The sequence below is a fragment of the Choloepus didactylus genome, chromosome 17 (assembly GCF_015220235.1).
Source record: "Choloepus didactylus isolate mChoDid1 chromosome 17, mChoDid1.pri, whole genome shotgun sequence".
In the NCBI taxonomy this organism is placed as follows: domain Eukaryota; kingdom Metazoa; phylum Chordata; class Mammalia; order Pilosa; family Megalonychidae; genus Choloepus; species Choloepus didactylus.
The window spans coordinates 1,260,481-1,279,308 of record NC_051323.1 but is presented as its reverse complement, the minus strand read 5'-3'; the positions used below and the strand labels follow the sequence as shown (position 1 = coordinate 1,279,308).

The 18,828-nt window shown below is 37.8% G+C and overlaps 1 protein-coding gene across 8 annotated transcripts in view; it reads right to left on the bottom strand.

Moving 5' to 3' along the window:
* Nucleotides 1-18,828, bottom strand: part of LOC119512978 (zinc finger protein 37A-like) — a 62,041-nt gene that overhangs the window by 11,980 nt on the left and 31,233 nt on the right. For 5 of the 8 annotated variants that reach the window (XM_037807862.1, XM_037807868.1, XM_037807869.1 and 2 more), the window contains exons 4-5: nucleotides 5,471-5,622; nucleotides 5,097-5,192 (exon numbers count right to left, since the gene is read on the bottom strand). In XM_037807862.1, the coding sequence (XP_037663790.1) occupies nucleotides 5,097-5,192; nucleotides 5,471-5,609 (235 nt within the window). In that variant the 5' untranslated portion in view covers nucleotides 5,610-5,622. Of the gene's footprint in view, nucleotides 1-5,096; nucleotides 5,193-5,470; nucleotides 5,623-11,157; nucleotides 11,261-12,138; nucleotides 12,188-18,828 lie in introns of those variants that run through there. The other 3 variants (XM_037807866.1, XM_037807867.1, XM_037807865.1) reach the window with 3 other exon arrangements.

Below are 18,828 nucleotides of genomic sequence, written 5' to 3'. Positions count from 1 at the left end.
GGGCTTATTCAGATGAAAGAGCCTTTAGAACCCAGATAGCAGATTCTTGGCTTGTGATTCTTGCCAAACAGGGACAAAGGCTCTGCCCATTCCTGGAATAATGATCAAATCTGAATTTCAACCTCCTCTAGGGGATGTCTAGTGTCTAGCCACTACTGACTTTTCAACAATGAGCTGATAGTCTGATTAAACTTCCCTCACCTTGGTACATATACCTTAGGAAGGCAGTCTGATTACTAAATGCAGCTATCACCAGAGGGGCAATCTCTAGGCTACACCTCAGCAAGGCAGTCTGATTATTAAATGCAGCTATCCCCAGAGGAACAATCTCTAGGCTATTTACTTGGTATGATCAGGATAAAATAGGCATATAAACCTATTTTGAGAATTTTGAAAATTTAAGATCCTGTCCTGACCATTCCCCTGGGAATGATGTGTCTTTCTTCCTCTAACAGTAATTACAAGCCAGGTTGGCTAAAAGTGGGGTTAGGTGATTCAGACTTCATTCTGTTTAAATTACGTGAATTTTTTTTTTTTCTGTGGAAAGGCTTTGGTCTCTTTTGCACTGGCCTTTCCAGATGAAAGGTCTGGGTGAGGAGAAGACTATTAGAAGAAATATTAAGTTACAGTTACCAGTGGGACAATTTTCTAACAATTGAGGGAAAGCAAACACCCTGGTACCTGTGAAAGTGAAACTTTAGACTGCAGAGATGTTAAGTAAAATAAAATGACCACCTACATTGAGTATTTCCAGGAGGGACCCCTTTCCAAGAAAGGATTTTCCAGAAGACAAAAACAATTTACCTCCAGGGATTTTGCAAGAAAATGGAACAATAGAATGTACCCTAAAGAACTGCAGATAAGAAACATTTGGAGAAAGACCAGTTTCAGTCCAGTAGAGACAGCTTATTGGAATGGACAAACATACCATAGCAATCATCTACTCCCTACTTTTTAAATCTCCCCTATGTAAAATGGGAACTTAATATCAGCCAATCAGAGAATTTCTTGCTTGCTTCTGCATTTGCCCCATATAAGCCCTTTCCACTCACTCAACAAAGCTCCTTTCCATTGGTGGTCTGGATGCTGCCGATTCATTAATTGTAAACTGCTAAAATAAACTCCCATAAATAATGTCTGCATTTTATTTTAATATAGGCATAGGGGAAGATGGTTGTTAATCATCCTTGTCCTTCAGAACTGCTCTTGGATCCCTCCTCCAAGAAGGAAGATGCCCTGCTACTCCCCCAAAATGCTGCCTGTGCTGCTGAACCCAGGTGGAGAAGGTGATGAATTCTTTGGATTCAAACTGGTGGCTACTTCTACCATGACCCCCGACCTCTCACCAGGAGACAGCTCATGTAGTTTCCTTGCAGAACACCTTCAGAACTGAGTAATTCAGATTGGAACAGGTGAGGTGATGAGGGGCCTAATGCTTACAAGCTAGTGGGAGGCCACACAGGGGGCCCCAGCAACCCGTGTTGCCAAACTAATAATATGCATCCTACTGTAGAGCCTCTAACAATCATAAACTCTTTATTTTCAGGGTTACATATGCCCTCTTGCATTGTGCTTCTGTATGCATGAAAGGTATGCATGTGATTTAACTGATGATTTAATGGATTTGTACCTAGGGTTGGTTAATCAAAAACAATGAATTGTTTGAAGAAACACTCCCAGAAGTGTTTGAAGAAACACCCCCAGACCTCAGATACATCATGGAATTTGCCTCTGATTTTAACTGAAGTGATTCATGACCATGCCTCAGCTTGGAAGGTATTCAGGTCTGCTTCATTTAGGCCAGAGTTGTATGGATGACAGAATGTGCCACAGACTTCTTCCTTGCAGGCCAAGGAAACTACTTATACATCCTTCTTAAGTGGGTTAATGACTCAGGCCTGGTGAAAGAATTAATGTAAAAACTTGAGGAGGAAGCCACCTGGCTTTCTAACATAGACTTTTACAGTTAAAGAATAAAACAAAGTGACCATGGAATGGCAATACATAAAAAAAAAATTGGTGAGAAGCCACCTAATAGAAAAACAAAACTAGTGGCATCATGAAGCAGGAAAGAAAATCATTTTGTTTTTGCACAGTTATATGTTTCTGAGCACATTTTAACAAAATGTGGGACCTAAGCTAAAAGAAAAAGCCTTGGAAAACAATTTATAACTGATTAGATCGGGTGAGAACTCTAGAGACTTTTACCTCCCAGAGATACTTGTTTCTATTTCAAGACATTGGCAGGGTGTGTGTGTGTGTGTGTGCCGAGACCTGAGGAATGGAGACATCCCTGGTAGTGAAGTTGGAGACGAAGGACTTCTATTTCCATGGAGAGATATACTCATATTCCAAAAGGTTAGAGGAACTCAAGACCCTTCCCAAGAGAGCAAAGATTTGTCTCTCTTTTTTCAAGAAGGGAAGGGGAAAGCTACCCCTCTTTTCTATAATGCTAAGATTCATTTTTGTAGGTGCTCCTTGCCCACAGTACAGACTTTGTATGTATGTGTAGGATAACATCTGGCTTCTGTGAGGTTGCCAAGGAATAGGAAAAACTGAGGCACTATGAACCAACAGTTGTTACTTGGTTGAAAAGAAATAATAATTAATCTATTCTGCTCCTGAAACCTCATGTGTACATTCAGGATAGTATTAATAAAGACAGATATTAAAAACCTAACTATCTGTAATTAAAAAAAATCTTCACAAAGACATGACTTTAGACACAAATAGCTTCCTTTGTAAATTCTTACAAACATGAAAAGACTAGCACAATCTTACATACAATTTCCTAGGGAACAGAAATATATGTACACTTCCCAACACATAAGACCAATACAAACTTCAACACTAAACCTGAAAAAATTAGAAGGACAATCACAAGACAGTATCTCTCTTGAACATACACACAAAACTATACACAAAATAGTGAAAAATCAAATTTGGTGATATATAAAAATAGGAAAATACGTCATGATCAAGGAGGGGTTTATTCTATAAACACCTTCATTTAACATTTGAAAATGAATCAAAGTTATTCACCACATAAACAACACATAAGAAAAATCATATGAATAACTCAGTAAATGCAGAAAAAGCACTTAATTAACTCATTCATGAAAACAAGTCTTACCAACCTAGGAAAAGAAAACTTCCTCAATATGATAAATAGCATTTACAGAAAACCTTTACCTAATATCAAAATTAATGGTAACATACTGAAAGGTTTCCCTTTGAGAGGAGGAACAAGACAAAGATGTTCTGCACTCTCACCACTTCTATACAATACTGTACTAGCATTCCTAGCCAGTACAATAAGGCAAGGGAAAGAAACAATGGCCTAAAGACTGGAAAGGAAGAAGTAAAATGATCTTTAATCAAAGACAAAATGATTGTTTAAATTGAAAATTACATGAAATCTACAAACAACTGCTAGAGCTATAAGTGAACTACAAAATACTGGAGAGACAAATTAAAGGAGATATAAGTAAACAGAATTAAATCATATTCATGGATTGGCAAATTCAATATTATTAAGAAGTCAATTCTCTCCAAAACAATCAATGCAATCCCAATAAAAGTCCTAGCAGGTTGGCATATATGTGTATTTGTAGAAACTGAGAAACTGATGGCAAAATTTGTATGAAAATGCAAAAAACCTATAACATTGTCCATAATGTCTGGAAATACAGATATTCTTTAAATATACTTTAAATATTAAAGTTGTCCTTGGCAACATCATGCATTCACGCTACGGAATGGCCAAGGCAGTCTTGAAAACAAGAAAGCTAGAACTAACACTGCCAAATGTCAAAAATTACTATTAAGCTATAAAATAATTTAAAAGACAGTGGTATGGTCATAAAGATGGATACATCAACCAATGGAACAAAATGGAAAGCCCAGAAACATAATAAAATAAATGATAAAACCACAATTCAGTGGGAGAAGGGATGATCTTTTTAATAAGCCTCAAGACATACCATTAAGAGAGTGATGACAAGACATAAATTTAGATAATATATTTTCAATACATAAACCTAAAATAGATTAGTATACTGCACATATAGTAAAACTTCTATAAATCAAAAATGAAAAGACTGATAACCCAATAAAAGAATATCAGTAAAAGACCAGAACAGATACTTCACAAAAAAGAGCTCTTGAAAGAGCCAACAAAAATATGAAAAGATGCTCAATACCATTAGTCATCAGTGAAATGCAAATGAGATACTATAACACAATCACCAGGAGGGCTAAAGTTAATCAGGCCCAAAATACTAAGTGCGGACAAGGATACTATGCAATTGGAACTCTCATATATTGCTGGAGATAGTATAATTTAGTACAATGTAAAACTGTTTAAATATTACTAAAGCTAAACTTGCAACTATATCTGGTCATACATTTTACAGCAATGAGAGTTTATGTCCTCCAAAAGACCTACACAAGAATATTTATGACAATGTTTCCCAAATACCCCAAAACTCAAAACCACCCAAATATACTTCAGAGATGGATAACCTTTGGTATAGTTGCTATACAACAATATAAAACATCAAACTGATACAACACGAATGTTACAGATATAAAGCTGAGCCAAAGAAACGAGAGAAAAGAGTATATGCTATATGATTCCATTTATCTAAAGTTCAAAAACACACAATCTATGGTAGTATTAGTTAAAATAGTGGCCACCTTTGGAGTAAGGGATAGTATTTATACTGGGAAAAGGACACCCGTGAACCTCTGGGGTGCTGAAAATGATCTGTACCTTCAATTCAATGATGTTTACATGAGTGTCCATAGAGTATATGCAAAACTTTATTAAGCTATACACTTAAGATTTGTGCACTTAACTACATATAATTTATTCCTAAAAAGTATGGACAGCATTTGTGTATGACAGTGATACTGGGAGATAGTGGATGATTGAGTAAGATTGGGTATTGAGTCATGTCAACATGCCACTTCAAAGGTCTGAAGCCTTTTAAAAATGATTCCTGAAGAATATTTCAAGGGTTTTAACCTCTGAACTAACCAACTGTGGTTTAATTTCACCCTAAATTTCATCTGGCTCATAGTCACTAACTCACCTGGGTAGCTTTGGCTTGGCAATTCTTCCTCCAATACCAATGGCTCTTCTCCTTGCTCCAACTTAAGGATCATTTCTGGTTTAGGGATGCAAAATCCTGTGAATGAGAATTACATCCACGTGGGACAAGCTGGATGGGTTTCAGGGCCTCTAAAGAAAGAAGACAGCATACCTCCAGAAGGGAACAACAAAGGCCCATTTAATCCTGCCATGGGGCAGAAGAAAACATATTCTTCATGATGTCCACAAGGGATAAATTATCTTTGACCTCTGAATCCCAAACCTAAATATTATTAAATTCTATAAATCTTCCACAAGTTTCTTTAAATAAGAAAGGACTTGCATACTGGGAGTTAACAGAGGAAACAACCCTACCTACTGAGATGAAGTGGCTGTAGTTCTCCAGCATCACATCCCTGTATAAGGTCCTTTGAGCAGGATCCAGGTGGTGCCACTCCTCCTGGGTGAAGCCTACAGTCACATCCCTGAATGACACTGATCCCTGGAACAGCATATTTCTGCTCAGTCTGAAGTGGTCAGAATTGGGTGATATGAAAAAGGCATTTAAGGACTAATTCTTACCAATTTTACTATTGAAACTTGACCAGAAAATGTTACAAATCATCTCTACTATACACCTTGTTTTATATTATACTTTGTGGGCAAAAACAAACAAACAAACATACTGAAAAATACTGTCAGTGGATTAATTTTTTATCTGCTGTAAAAATATCAGAGTACCCACATATGCCTACATATGCCCCAGTTTCTGACTATTCCAAGTGAAATAAAATCCTCTTCCTGGCTTCAAGGCATTTATCTTCTCATAAGGGCACATATGTACAAAGATGTACCTACTATACGACTTAAAAAACCCATACCACAAATACGTGCAGTGCAAATGGGGATCAGAAAGGGATTCCGTGCAAGTTCATGTGAAAATGTATTTGCACCTTGGATTTCACTGGAGGATAAAACATTCATTGCTTAAGTACAAATAGTAGTTTCTCTGTGAATATGGGACAAAACCACAAGAAAAGGTAAGAAGACACACATGCAAAAAAACGTGGCAAGTCAATGGAACTGTGCAACAAACAAGACAGGAAAGCAAGTGTGAACCTGTGATAAGATGACTCTAACAGAAGTATTGGGAGTGGGCAAGGAAGACTGGGAAATATTTAGGCTTTAATCCTGTTAGTGATCTCCAAAATATTTAATCACTCACCTAAATCAGAAAAAATACTTTGAGAAACCACCACTTTCTATTTCTATTTATTTATAAATTAAATAAAATACTTTCAACCCACATATCAGAAAAAGTTAATTTTGTTCTTTTTTAACATAAAAATGTAAACAGACATACTAATATATCTTCACGTGTGTGTCTTCTTACTTTTTCTAAACAATCAGCAGCATGTGGCAATACACAGGATTATCTTGCACATTCACTTGCTATATAATGCCCAACCACCACCTGTCCCCTAGAGATCACTGTTGTGAGTAAAAGGAAGCCAATTGTGAACTGGAAATACACACCTGAGTCTCAGTCACACAATCTAATTTTCACTGGGTAAGCAATGCTCCCAATGTAGAGTGGAGAATGTGCTGAAGAGCACTGGTGGAGCTGGACTGTCTATCTATGGAGATGCAGAACAAGGAAACTCAGTAAGTAAAGGGAGAGAGGAAAGGTTACTCCCAGAAGTTCTGTGTGGGCAGCCTTAGAGGTTCTGGGACCATCGGCCAAGACGGAGAAAGAGGAAGAAGAGCAGGGTGGGTGCAGAGGGATGAGAGAGATGCTGGACATCCAGTGCTGGACATCCAGAACATGGAAGTGGAGATGTCCTTTTGGAGATTGCATTCTGGAGCTCAGGAGAAAGCAGGAAAATTCAGCAGAAATTTAGCAGGAAAATAGGACTTGGGTAAAAAATGGAAGCTCTGTGTCACTGGGATCTCCAGAGGGAATCAGACACTCACAGAGGACACAAAGATTGAGGAAAGAGAAATACCAGCACAGAATTTGAGGAACACCAATATTTAAGTGGCTGGCAAAAAAAGAAAAAAATGGTTACAAAGGTTAACAAATGAATTTTCTGAAAGCTGAGAGCAAAGTCAGAAAACAAGAGTAGTGGAAAATAAGAGAGGAAGCAGTTTCACAAATAACTGACACCTCCAGCTAAATACAGAGGACTGAGAACACACCTCTACCTCTGATGCACCCTCAAATACAAGTGGAATAAACATGAGTAGTAAATGTGCAAATAGTATAACACACCAGAAGAGAATATGTTATGTAATTTCTGGAAGGTATCTGTAGATAGTGTTAGACAAGAGAAGCCAAAGATGTGGTACCTGCAACTTAAAAAAGTAGAGAAGTGGGGAGAAGTGTCAGCTTCCAAACAGTGCCAGAAACTGCCAAGCAGTTAGTCTTCCAACCAGGACAAGGGGTGAACACAGGTGGTAGCATGAATGACTGGCAAATTAATCAACTGACTGCCAGGGCACCTTTGTGCCCCCTATGCTTTAGAGACCAAGAAGCCAACGAAGACTAAAGCCTACAAGCAGCCGTCTCTATAAAGTGAGGGACCTTTTATTTTATTGTTTTACTAGCTCTACATATAAGAAACCAAGAAAACTAAGCCAACTAATTAAAAAAAAACAACTAAGAACTATAACTAAGCAAGCCAAGAAATACAACTCCTAGAACTTCAATCTTTCATAATAGCATGTAGTTTCTTTTACAGCAACTATTTAATGAAAAAGAATTAGTGCTCTAACCTTATGATATGGCATTCTACATTTCAGAAACTGAAGGGGGAGATTAAAGCTTGCTTTACTATTTCCTATCTGCCTGACCTGAAGGAGAATCCTATGTCCACCCCAGACCCACTAACCTACAGAGCTTTCTGGTGAGAGAGTATGGTAACAGACACCCGTATCTACTGAGACAAGTTGCCATAGTTACTTGTGTCAATCAAACTAGGTCTTCATGGAGAAACATGAAAGAAAAATGAACTCCCAAACAGGGGATAAAAACCAAAGCATTAAAAGTAAGCCACTATAAACTTGCATATAATTGTGCCTAAGAGTCTCCCCCCGAGTACCTCTTTGTTGCTCAGATGTCGCCCTCTCTCTCTCTAACTGAGCCACCTCGGCAGGTGAACTCACTGCCCTCCCCACTATGTGGGGCCCGACTCCCAGGGGTGTAAATCTCCCTGACAATGCAGGATATGACTCCCGGGGATGAATCAGGACCCGGCATTGTGGGATTGAGAATATCTTCTTGTCCAAAAAAGTAAAATGAGATGAAATAGTTTCAGTGGCTGAGAGATTTCAAATGGAGTTGAGAGGTCACTCTGGTGGACATTCTTATGCACTATATAGATAACACCTCTTAGGTTTTTATGTATTGGAATAGCTGGAAGTAAATGCCTGAAACTACCAAACTCCAACCCAGTAGTCTGGACTCCTGAAGACGATTACATAATAATGTAGATTACAAGGGGTGACAGTGTGATTGTGAAAACCTTGTGGCTCACACTCCCTTTATCTAGTGTATGGATGGATGAGTAGAAAAATGGGTATAAAAACTAAATGACAAATAGGGTGGGATGGGGGGATGGTATGGGCATTCTTTTTTACACTTTTATTTTTTATTCTTATTCTGATTCTTTCTGATGTAGGGAAAATGTTCAGAAATAGATTGTGGTGATGAATGCATAACTATATGATCGTATTGTGAACAGTTGATTGTATACCATGGATGACTGCATGGTATGTGAATATGTTTCAATAAAACTGAATTTAAAAGAAAAAAAAATGCAAAAACAAACAAACAAAAAAAGTAAGCCACTAGAGTGAGTAGAATGGTTGAAGAGTAAGAAAAACAAGTGCAAGAAATAGAAGAGTTTTTTAAAAGTTCTAAATAGAATCCTCAAAGATAGCCAAGAAAATATTACTTCCATATAAAGGAAGAAGAGTCTGCTATAAAAATCCATCAGAGAGCAAAAAAAACAGCACTCAGAAATTAAAACTTTATAATGTTTAGTTGTGAAAAGCTAAAACAAATGCCCTTAAAAAGCTATGAGAAAACAAAATGGATGTGGAATACAAAATTGTACCAAGCTCATAAAAAATAAAAATGAGAAAGAATGGTAGAAGGATTTATAAAATATGGATAAATCTGGGAGATAAATACCAGTCTAAAAGGAATTCCAAGATAAAATCATGGAGGACAGAGGAAAAGAAATAAAAAAAAATAGAGCATGTCTCTGAAGAGACACATGAATCTTTAGATCTAAAGGACACACTGAATACCAAGGAGAATTTCTGGAAAAAAGTAAAATTGTTTAGATCAACCTGATGAAATTTCTGAAATCCAATGATTAAAACATCATCGAACTTTTATGAAAACCAACAGACAACAGTTGGCTACAAAGAAATGAGAAGCAAAATGACACATGACGACTCCTCAGCAAACAGAGACATAAGACACTAGAAGGAAGCCCACAATTTTCTTAGGGCTGCAACTTTTTTACCTGGGCAAATAACCACTCATACAACAAACCAAAATAAATATATGTGAAGACTCAAAAACTATATGAACAAAAACCCTGAATCAATCCATTTTCCAAAATACTCCAAAATGTACTTTATCAAAACAACAAACCCAAGAAAGAGGGATGCGTACCAGAAGAAATAATTGATAATGGAAGAGAACAGCATTCATTAACTTGTTTCTGATAAAGCCAGAGAAGGCTGTTCTCGGGGTTACAAATGCAAAAGAAGGGGTTCTGGGCTTAGCAAACAGGTGTTATGGCACTATTATGCATACCAAGCATCTATATCCATGGGTATGGGTCCATAATGACTAGCGACTGAACCACACATTGAAGGCTCAGGTAAGATGCCCTCAAATATGGGAAGAATTAAATAAGATAAATGCTCATTGCAAGGATTTATTCGTATGACAAAAACAGGTGAGAAGTCAACTGAGAATCTAAAGCTGTAAGGACAAGTTCCCCAATAAGCAAGCCAAAATGATTTGATAAATTCTGCTATAAAAGACAACATCCAGGTTCTCATTTCTAACAGACTGCAACAAACAGCAGAGGGAACTTTAAACTTACTTTCTACCAAACAGCTCTGGCCTTTCATAATCTACCTGGAACATAACCAGATGACTTACAGGAGGGGCAGATAGTTTGCAGTGGACCCAAACCTAGACGGTCTTAACCACTTATCATAATCACTATGGGAAAAAAAAAATTAAGATGATTTCTACAAAATACGGGATATGGGGGGAGGAGTAAACACTTGCAAAAAAAATCACATCTTGAAAAGCTGATATACACAATGAAAAATTGTTGATGTTTATACAGAAATGTATACTTTTAAAGTTGTGTCAAGAAAATCAATCGTAGTATGTCAAACTTCCAAAATAGTAGAAGAGGAATGAGAGAAGACAAGTCCGCAATCCAGGAAAAGTCATGAAATAAAAAATTAAGCAACAATAACCAAACAAAATACGTAGAATAAAGTGCAGAGAATAAAATTACAATGAAAAATGGAGGATCTAAAACCAAACACCAGTAACCACAACAAAATGAGAATAGGTTGAATTCCCAATTTAAAAGAGAACATTTCATATTATGCTTTAAAATGTCCAGTTATTTGTTGTTTACTAAAAAACACTCATAAAAAATGAAGCAGGATTTTGTTTGCCCCTCAGTTACAGAAATATTATACTAGTGTTCCAATCATTATCCTCCACCTCAGTGACAGTCTGTTCTACGTAAAGAAATACCTTTCATTCTTTTGGAAACTCCAGTACTTAGCAAAGGGTACATATTAAATTCTCGTAAGTGGCTGGTGAATAAATGAATATTTGAATTAAATTAAATAAGATAAATGCTCATTGCAAGGATTTATTTGTATGACAAAAACAGGTGAAAGATCAATTGATTTCTTATGTTTTAAGTATCAGTACAAGATATTTCTAAAAATAAGAGAATTTAAACATGGAGAATAATTCTAATTTCCATATGAAAAATAAGCCATCTTACCCCGAGTGCCCGGACTTAGCTTAATGATGCCCTTGAAGATTCTCTGGACCCAATGGTACTACTTAGTGTAGTTGCTTTTGTTATTGTTTGCTTTTGATGTTGCCTTCAGAGAAAAATTAGGTTCTTTTAAGTTCTAAAATGAATTTGGTATAAGTACAAAACATATATACTCTTGAGGTTTTAAACTGACATAATTGGAATGTTCCAAATTGATTTTTTACCTCTTGGTAAAGTAATCACGTAGCCTGTACAAGATCACACAGCAAGTAACATAACAGATGAATGACTCCACAGCCTATGTAAGAAAAGTAGCTCAAACATGTGACTAAATTGGAAAACAGAAGTTTGACTTAATCATACTTACACTATTTGTATTGATGTATTCAAGTGTTGGTAAAATAGCACCCTAATTTTGCACCAAGTCCCCTGGTTACTTCTTGAGATTGACTGCTCATACATACTACATATGTATTTATAAATAAGAGAGACTGGTTTTAAATTAATGGGCAAAGTATTGGCTTGGCAATCAGGACAGCCAGGTTTTAGATGCTATGATGCCAATGATTACATATTTGACCTTTGATATATTTAAACAAAATAATGAATCATAATATTTATTCCCCCAAAACAAAAGGAAGGGAATAAGCCAAATGGTCTTTTTAGTTCAAAAATGATTTAAGACTTCAACTCTGATTTGAATACTTTCATAAGCATGGATAATTCCAGGAATATGATATTTGGAGGGCCCAACTCAGAGCTAATGACAGGCAGGGCTGGTAGGCTTGGGAGATTCATTGCAAAAAGGGAGAAGGAGTAAATAAGTAAATATTAAGGAAAATGTATCATGGTTTCTTACTGTTGAAGAAATGTTACAAATTTGGAAAGCAGAAATGCTGTGAACCTAGATTAGAGTTGGAGGTATTTGTCTAAACTCTTTTTTTTTTTTTTTAAGTTCAGTTTTATTGAGATATATTCACATACCCTACAATCATCCACAGTGCACAATAGTTCACAGTACCATCATATAACTGTGCATTCTTCACCACAATTAATTTTGAACATTTTCATTACTCTAAAAAAAGGATAAAAATACAAGTAAAAAAGAACACCTAAAACATCCCATCCGTCCCATACCCCGCTATTATTCATTTAATTTTGGTCCCCATTTTTCTACTCATCTGTCCATACACTGGATAAAGAGAATGTGAGCTACACAGTTTTCACATTCACACAGTTATACTATGTAATCTATATAGTTATACAAATGTCTTCAAGAATTAAGGCAGTTACAGTTCAACAGCTTCAGGTATTTCCTTCTAGCTATTCCAGTATACTAAAAACTATAAAGGGATACCTATATAACGCATAGGAATAACCTCCAGAATGATCTCTCGACTCCATCTGAAATCTCTCAGCCACTGAAACTTTATTTTGTTTCATTTCTCTTCTCTCTATTGGTCAAGAAAGTTTTCTCAATCCCACAATGCTGGGTCTAGGCTCATCCCCAGGAGTCATGTCCTATGTTGCCAGGGAGATTTACACCCTTGGGAGTCATGTTCCATGTAGGGGGGAGGGCAGTGTAAACTCCTTGTTTTTAATATATATAGATAGGTGAATATAGAAATAAATATAGATACACACATGCATAATTGTGTGTATGTGTGCCTGTGTGTGCGCAAATATACATACGTACCTGTATTTCCCAGCTCTGACCATTTAGAGGGTCTAAGGCAGTGCAAACTTTAAGCAAAAAGTACCCATATCTTTGCTTTTTAAATTCCATTTTCTACCAAAAGGAACCTGTGACCTTATGAGAAAGGGCTGATCCCAGAGTGGGGACAAGAAAAGGAAAAGATGGGCCTGGTACATCAGTTAATCCAAAAAGTGCTCAAAAATTTATAGGAAAGCCTCAGACTGAGAATGGCAAAATAGATTATTCCAAAACTCCATCCCTCCACTAAAGCAACAATTAAGCTAGAACACACTACAGAATCAACTTTTTGGGAACTATGGAATCTAATAAAAACAACCATGGGAATGCTTATAAAAAAGAAACTGCTGATTTTGAGTAAGAGAGTTGTGGCATTTTAACCTACCTGCCCACCAGCTCTGACTTCCCAGCTCAACTTAGGATGGGAATAGCAGCCCACAATCTCTTTGCGGCTTGCTGTTAATAGAGGGATCCAAACAGAATTTGTTCTCAAAAATTCTGGTTCTGTTTGACCTGTCTGGTGGCTCCCTGAACAAGTGACTCAGAGGCTTGCCTTTCTTTCATTCACCTCAAAACATTCTCAGGGCAGGTTTGGCACCCGGGCTACAACTGTAGAAAGCATTCAAAGGCAAATATATTGGCCACAGCCAACTGCTTCAAGGTATAACAGACTAGGCAAAAAGCAGACAAATCAACAAGCCTAGAAACAAAAAGGACAGCGGTGATACATGGAAGAATAAGAACTTTGACAAGGGAATCCTGAATGCCATGTACATTACCAACCTAGACAGATACTCAGAAATGACCTGGCTAGACCCTAAGCTTTCACATCTGGCTGACCATTAAGCTTGGTGCAAGCAAGCAGTGAAGGCTAAACCAGGGTTGTAAACAGCCTGGCTAAGCACTGAAGCAATGTCCCACAAGACAGCCAATCTCCAAAGAATGGGAGAGCTTTTTTTTTTTTTTTTGGCTCCAACCATTTAAGGAAATCTCAGTCAAATCACTGGCTGATTACTTAGCTAAATGGAACAGACTTTTAAGTGAATATACGCAACAAAGAATAAAAACTATACAAAAATAGTTTAGAAAAATCACTCAATGAACAAATAACTACAACCCTCTACAAGCAGCAATTACAAGATCTGGGGAGAAAGGAGAATCTGATTTGCCAAAGTAACCACATAACATTCAAAATAGCCACTTTTCAACAAAAAATTAAGAAGCATGCAAAGAAAGAAGCATGGTCCATATACGGGGAAAAAACTGGCAGAATGGATAAAATACATTACCCAGTTATATGCTATCTATAAGAGACTTAATTCACATCCAAAGACACAAATAGGTTGCAAGTGAAAAGATGGAAAAAGGTATTCCATACAAATATAAACCAAAGTAAGCTGGAGTAGCTACATAAAAAAATCAAAGAAAATAGATTTTAAGTCAAATACTCTTACAAGGGACAAAGAAGGACATTATATATTGATGAAAGTATAAACCCACAAGGTCATAAAAATTATAAACATATACGCACTAACGACCTAACAACAGAGCCCCAAAATTCATGAGCACACACTGACAGAATTGGAAGGGAAAAATGGACAGTTCTAGGATAATACCTGGACACTTCAATAGCTTTTTTTTAATACTGGATAGAACAACCAGACAGAAGATCAGAAAGTAAATAAAGGACTTGAACAGTATTAAAAACCAATTGGACCTAACACAGTTATACAGAACCGCACCTCCTCCCCTAAAACAGCAGAATACATATTCTTCACATGTGCACACAGAAATTCTCAAAGATACAGCAAATGAAGGCCACTAAACAATTGTCAATAAATTTTAAAACACTAAAATCAAACAAAGTTTCTTCTCTGAGCACAATGAATGAATCTACAAATCAGTAACAGAAGGAAAACTGGAAAATTAAAAATATGTGGAAATGTAACAACATATTCTTAAACAACCATAAGTCAATGTAGAAAGAAAAGAGAATCAGAAAATACCTTGAGACAAAAATAAAAGCACAACACCCAAAACTTAAAGGAGGCTGCAAAAGCAGTCCGTTAGAGAAATATGTAGCAGGAAATCTCTAGCAAGAAATACATAGCAAGAAAAAAACTCAAAACAATACCATAAATTTATATCTTGGAAGAACCAGGAAAAGAAGGGCAAATTAAAGTCAAAGCTAGCAGAAAGAAAGAAATAATAAAGAACAGAGTGGAGATAAATGAAATATAAAATAGAAAAAGAATAGAGAGAATTGAAGAAACCAAAAGTTGGTTCTTGAAAAGATCAACAAAATTGATAAACTTTTAGCTAGACCAACTAGAAAAAAGGAGATGACTCAGATTACTAAAATCAAAAATGGAAGTGGGGACATTACTACCAAATTTACAGAAATAAAAAGGATTGTAAAGTGATATTAACAACTGTACACAAACTGTTACCTAGATGAAATGAAGAAATTATTAGAAACATGCATACTACCAAAAAAGACTCAAGAAAAATAGAACACTGAACAGACCTACAAGTAAAAAGATTGAATCAGTAATCAAAACCTCCTGAATTACATCAGCAAATTGGTGAAGTAGGAAGATCCAAAATCCAGTACTCACACAGAAACATTAAAAACCAACGAGATTTTCTTCTTGTTGTTGTTTTATTTTTCAATAAAGTTTAAAAAAACAAACAAATAAAAAAAAAAAACCAAGGAGAAACTATGAGAACCAATTTCCTCAGAACTCCAAAAACATTTAAGGCTTCCAGCAATCACATGAATGCTAAATCAAGAAAAAGGTTAACTCAAAAGTGGCAGGAAAGCCTCATCATGCTTTTACCAGCCCTTCCTCCACACCCACAATCCCAGATCAGCATGGCACTCTGTAAGACGTTAGCCTGTACTCAGAGTATGAGACCCTGGTCTCTGGTTCCAGTAGGAGCAGCACACACCATAATTTTTCAAACCTGGTTGTATATCTGTCTGTTCTAACCCATCTGGATGCTACCTGAAGGACTGACCCAAGGCACTCATCTCTGGCTCATTTAGCTCAGAATTCACTCGGGGCAGAGTCGGCAAGCATGGCCACAAAATCATTGGAAGGAAACAATCAAACCATGGCTTCCCAAACTTAGGTTTAAAACATACAATAGAGCACCTGGGCACAGGAGGAAAGGCTGTGAGGAGCTTCACTGGGAAAGTGTGGCATCTGGAGTGCCCATGTATGTGGGGGAAATTTAGAAATAAATGAACATGCAAGACACATGGTCAGAAAAGACCTGAAAACCCCCTAAGCTTTCATGTCAGGCTCATCGTTAGGCTCACTGCAAGGCTGGCTAACCACCGAAAACCCCAGCACAGAGCCAACCAGCACAGACTAAGAGAGGTGCTCGTTTTTTTTGTTGGTACTTTTTTTTTTAACTACTAGTATTCAAAGAAATCTCTGTTATAATACTAGCTGAAGGCCACAAAGACGTCAATGACCACACAAGAAGTCTTGCAAAAATACTTGGAATACAGTCTTGCAAAAAAAAATTTGGAAAAGTCACTAAACAAGCAGATTACAGAAAAAAGAAACTGAAAACAAAGCAAAACAAAACAAAACACAGCAAACCCTAGGGAAGGGAAAGAAGCAGATTTTAAGAGTTAACATGTTAAACTATTTGAATGTCCAGAATTTTACAACACAAAGACCCCACAAGGCACACAAACACAAGTAACATGCTCAAAAAAAAAAACAAAATGGTAACCCAAAGGAACAAAATAAAGAACCATCCCTGAAGAATCCCAGATACTGGAATTACAAAACTAAAGGAAAACATAGACAAAGAACTAAAGGAAAGCAGAAAGACAGAGATAATAAAATGAGAATGACACTGGAGTTCTATCTCACACCATATGCAACAATTAATTCAAAATGAGTCAAAGATCTAAAAATAAGAACTAAAAGTATAAAATCATTAGAAGAAAACATAGGAATAAATCTTCATGATCTAGATTTATCAATGGATTCTTAGATATGACACCAAAAGCATAAGCAACTAAGAAAAGAAATTGGACTTCACCAGAAGTAAAATGCTTTGTGAATCAAAGAGCATTATCAAAATAGTGAAAAGACAACCCATAGATTGCAAAAAATATTTGCCAACTGGGTATCTGAAAAGGGTCCCTTATGTAGACTGTATAAGGAATTCTTGAACCTAAACAACAAAAACCCAAACACAATTAAAAATAGGAAAGGTGCAGGACACTGTTAACGAGTTCCGACTTGGCGGGCCTGGGCCAGGGGAACTGATCAGCCCCTAGGAAAGGTAGTGGGCACGGACAGTACTATCCTCCACGGCCCCCCGGGCCTGAGAAAGTGGAGCCGGATGCAGGCCCCATTTCCTCACCCCAAAGTACAACTGTCAGGAGAAGCTTGCCGGAGAAAACCGCCCCCTTTACCTTGCCCGCCCACTCCCCGTTACCAGAGCAACTCCCGCCTTCCCCGTTGCCGGAGCAACTCCCGCCCTTTTCAAACGACCTCCGCGCCCTCTCAGAACCAATCCAAGCCTTTAAACCCCTACAGCTAGCCCGCCCTCTAAACCGCCCTATATAAACGTGTACTCTCCCCTAATAAACGCTCTCGGCTTCTTCACCCTCAAAGAAACGTGTCCCGCCTGTTTCCTCTCGCCGCCCTCCACACCTTGCACGCCACCGCCGGGGACCTGGCCAAGTCCCCCGCCTCGCCTTCGCCTCCGGGAAAGAGCCCCCGCCGCCGGTACCCTCCGAGCAACGCCGAGACCCAAGGGTTCAGCAACCGGCCGCCCCCCCTCCCCATGCAGTAGACGCGACCGCAGAAAGGGGCTCGAATAGACACTTCAACAAAGAAGATATACAAATGGCCTATAAGCACATGAAAAGATGATCAACATCAATAATCAGGGAAAAGCAAATGGAATTCAAAACTATAATGAAGCTCTGCCCTGATCAGGATGGTGGAGTAAGACACTTCAGAACTCTGTTGCCCCAAAAGCTGTGAACAACTAACATAAACTAGTAGAACATCTTTCTCAAACAAACATCTTTCTCAGCTAAAGGACTGCAGTAACAGGGCAACGCTGATCAGAAAAAAGGCCACTTAAAATGGATTGCCTGGTGCCCTGGCTGACCCTTCCCCCTACCCTCATCAGATTAGGCATGGAGCCCAGCCCATGCTCCCTAGTGCAGATTCCCTCATCCTACTTTTGGAGGAAAGCAGTAGTAACCTTCATCTGCACATACTGCTCAGCATGCCTAGGTGGTGGCCTGAGGGTAACCACGTGTCCCAGATCTTACCTGAGGGTATAAGGCAGCTCACAGAGCTATTTTACCCAGACACTGTGGAAAGAAAGCTGTCAAGTGGCTGCCTTGGCAAGGGATTGCTGAGCTATAGGCTACACAGTGCAGGACTATAAGGGAAACTGTTTCATAGAGAGAGAGGACTTCTGTATCCATGTAAACAGGGGGATTCTAGGGCCACATGCACATGCCCAAGATAAGAAGCATGCACAGAAAGGATCATCGAGGCACCTACATATTGGCTTTGAGCTATTCTCTATACTCACTGTATGGGTTTTCTTTCATTCCTTCTTTTGTTAGCTCCTGGCACTAAATGAAAGTTATGCCATAACAACTGACTGGATACAAGCTTAAGGAACAGATGCCTCAGAGGACTAAATTCCAGTGATAACAGATTAAATATCAAAATGTTCAGGTTTCAACAAAAGATTACAAAACATACAAAGAAACAGGAAGTGATGGCCCAGGCAAAGAAGATCAAAGCATTAGAAACCACTAAAGAGGACCAGACCTGGGACATTCCAGACAAAGACTTTTGAAAACTGGTCCTAACGAAATAGTTTCAGTGGCTGAGAGCCTTTCCAGCTTTTACAGTTTTCCAGATGCCATTGGTATGGTGAAGGTACACTTGTTGATGCAA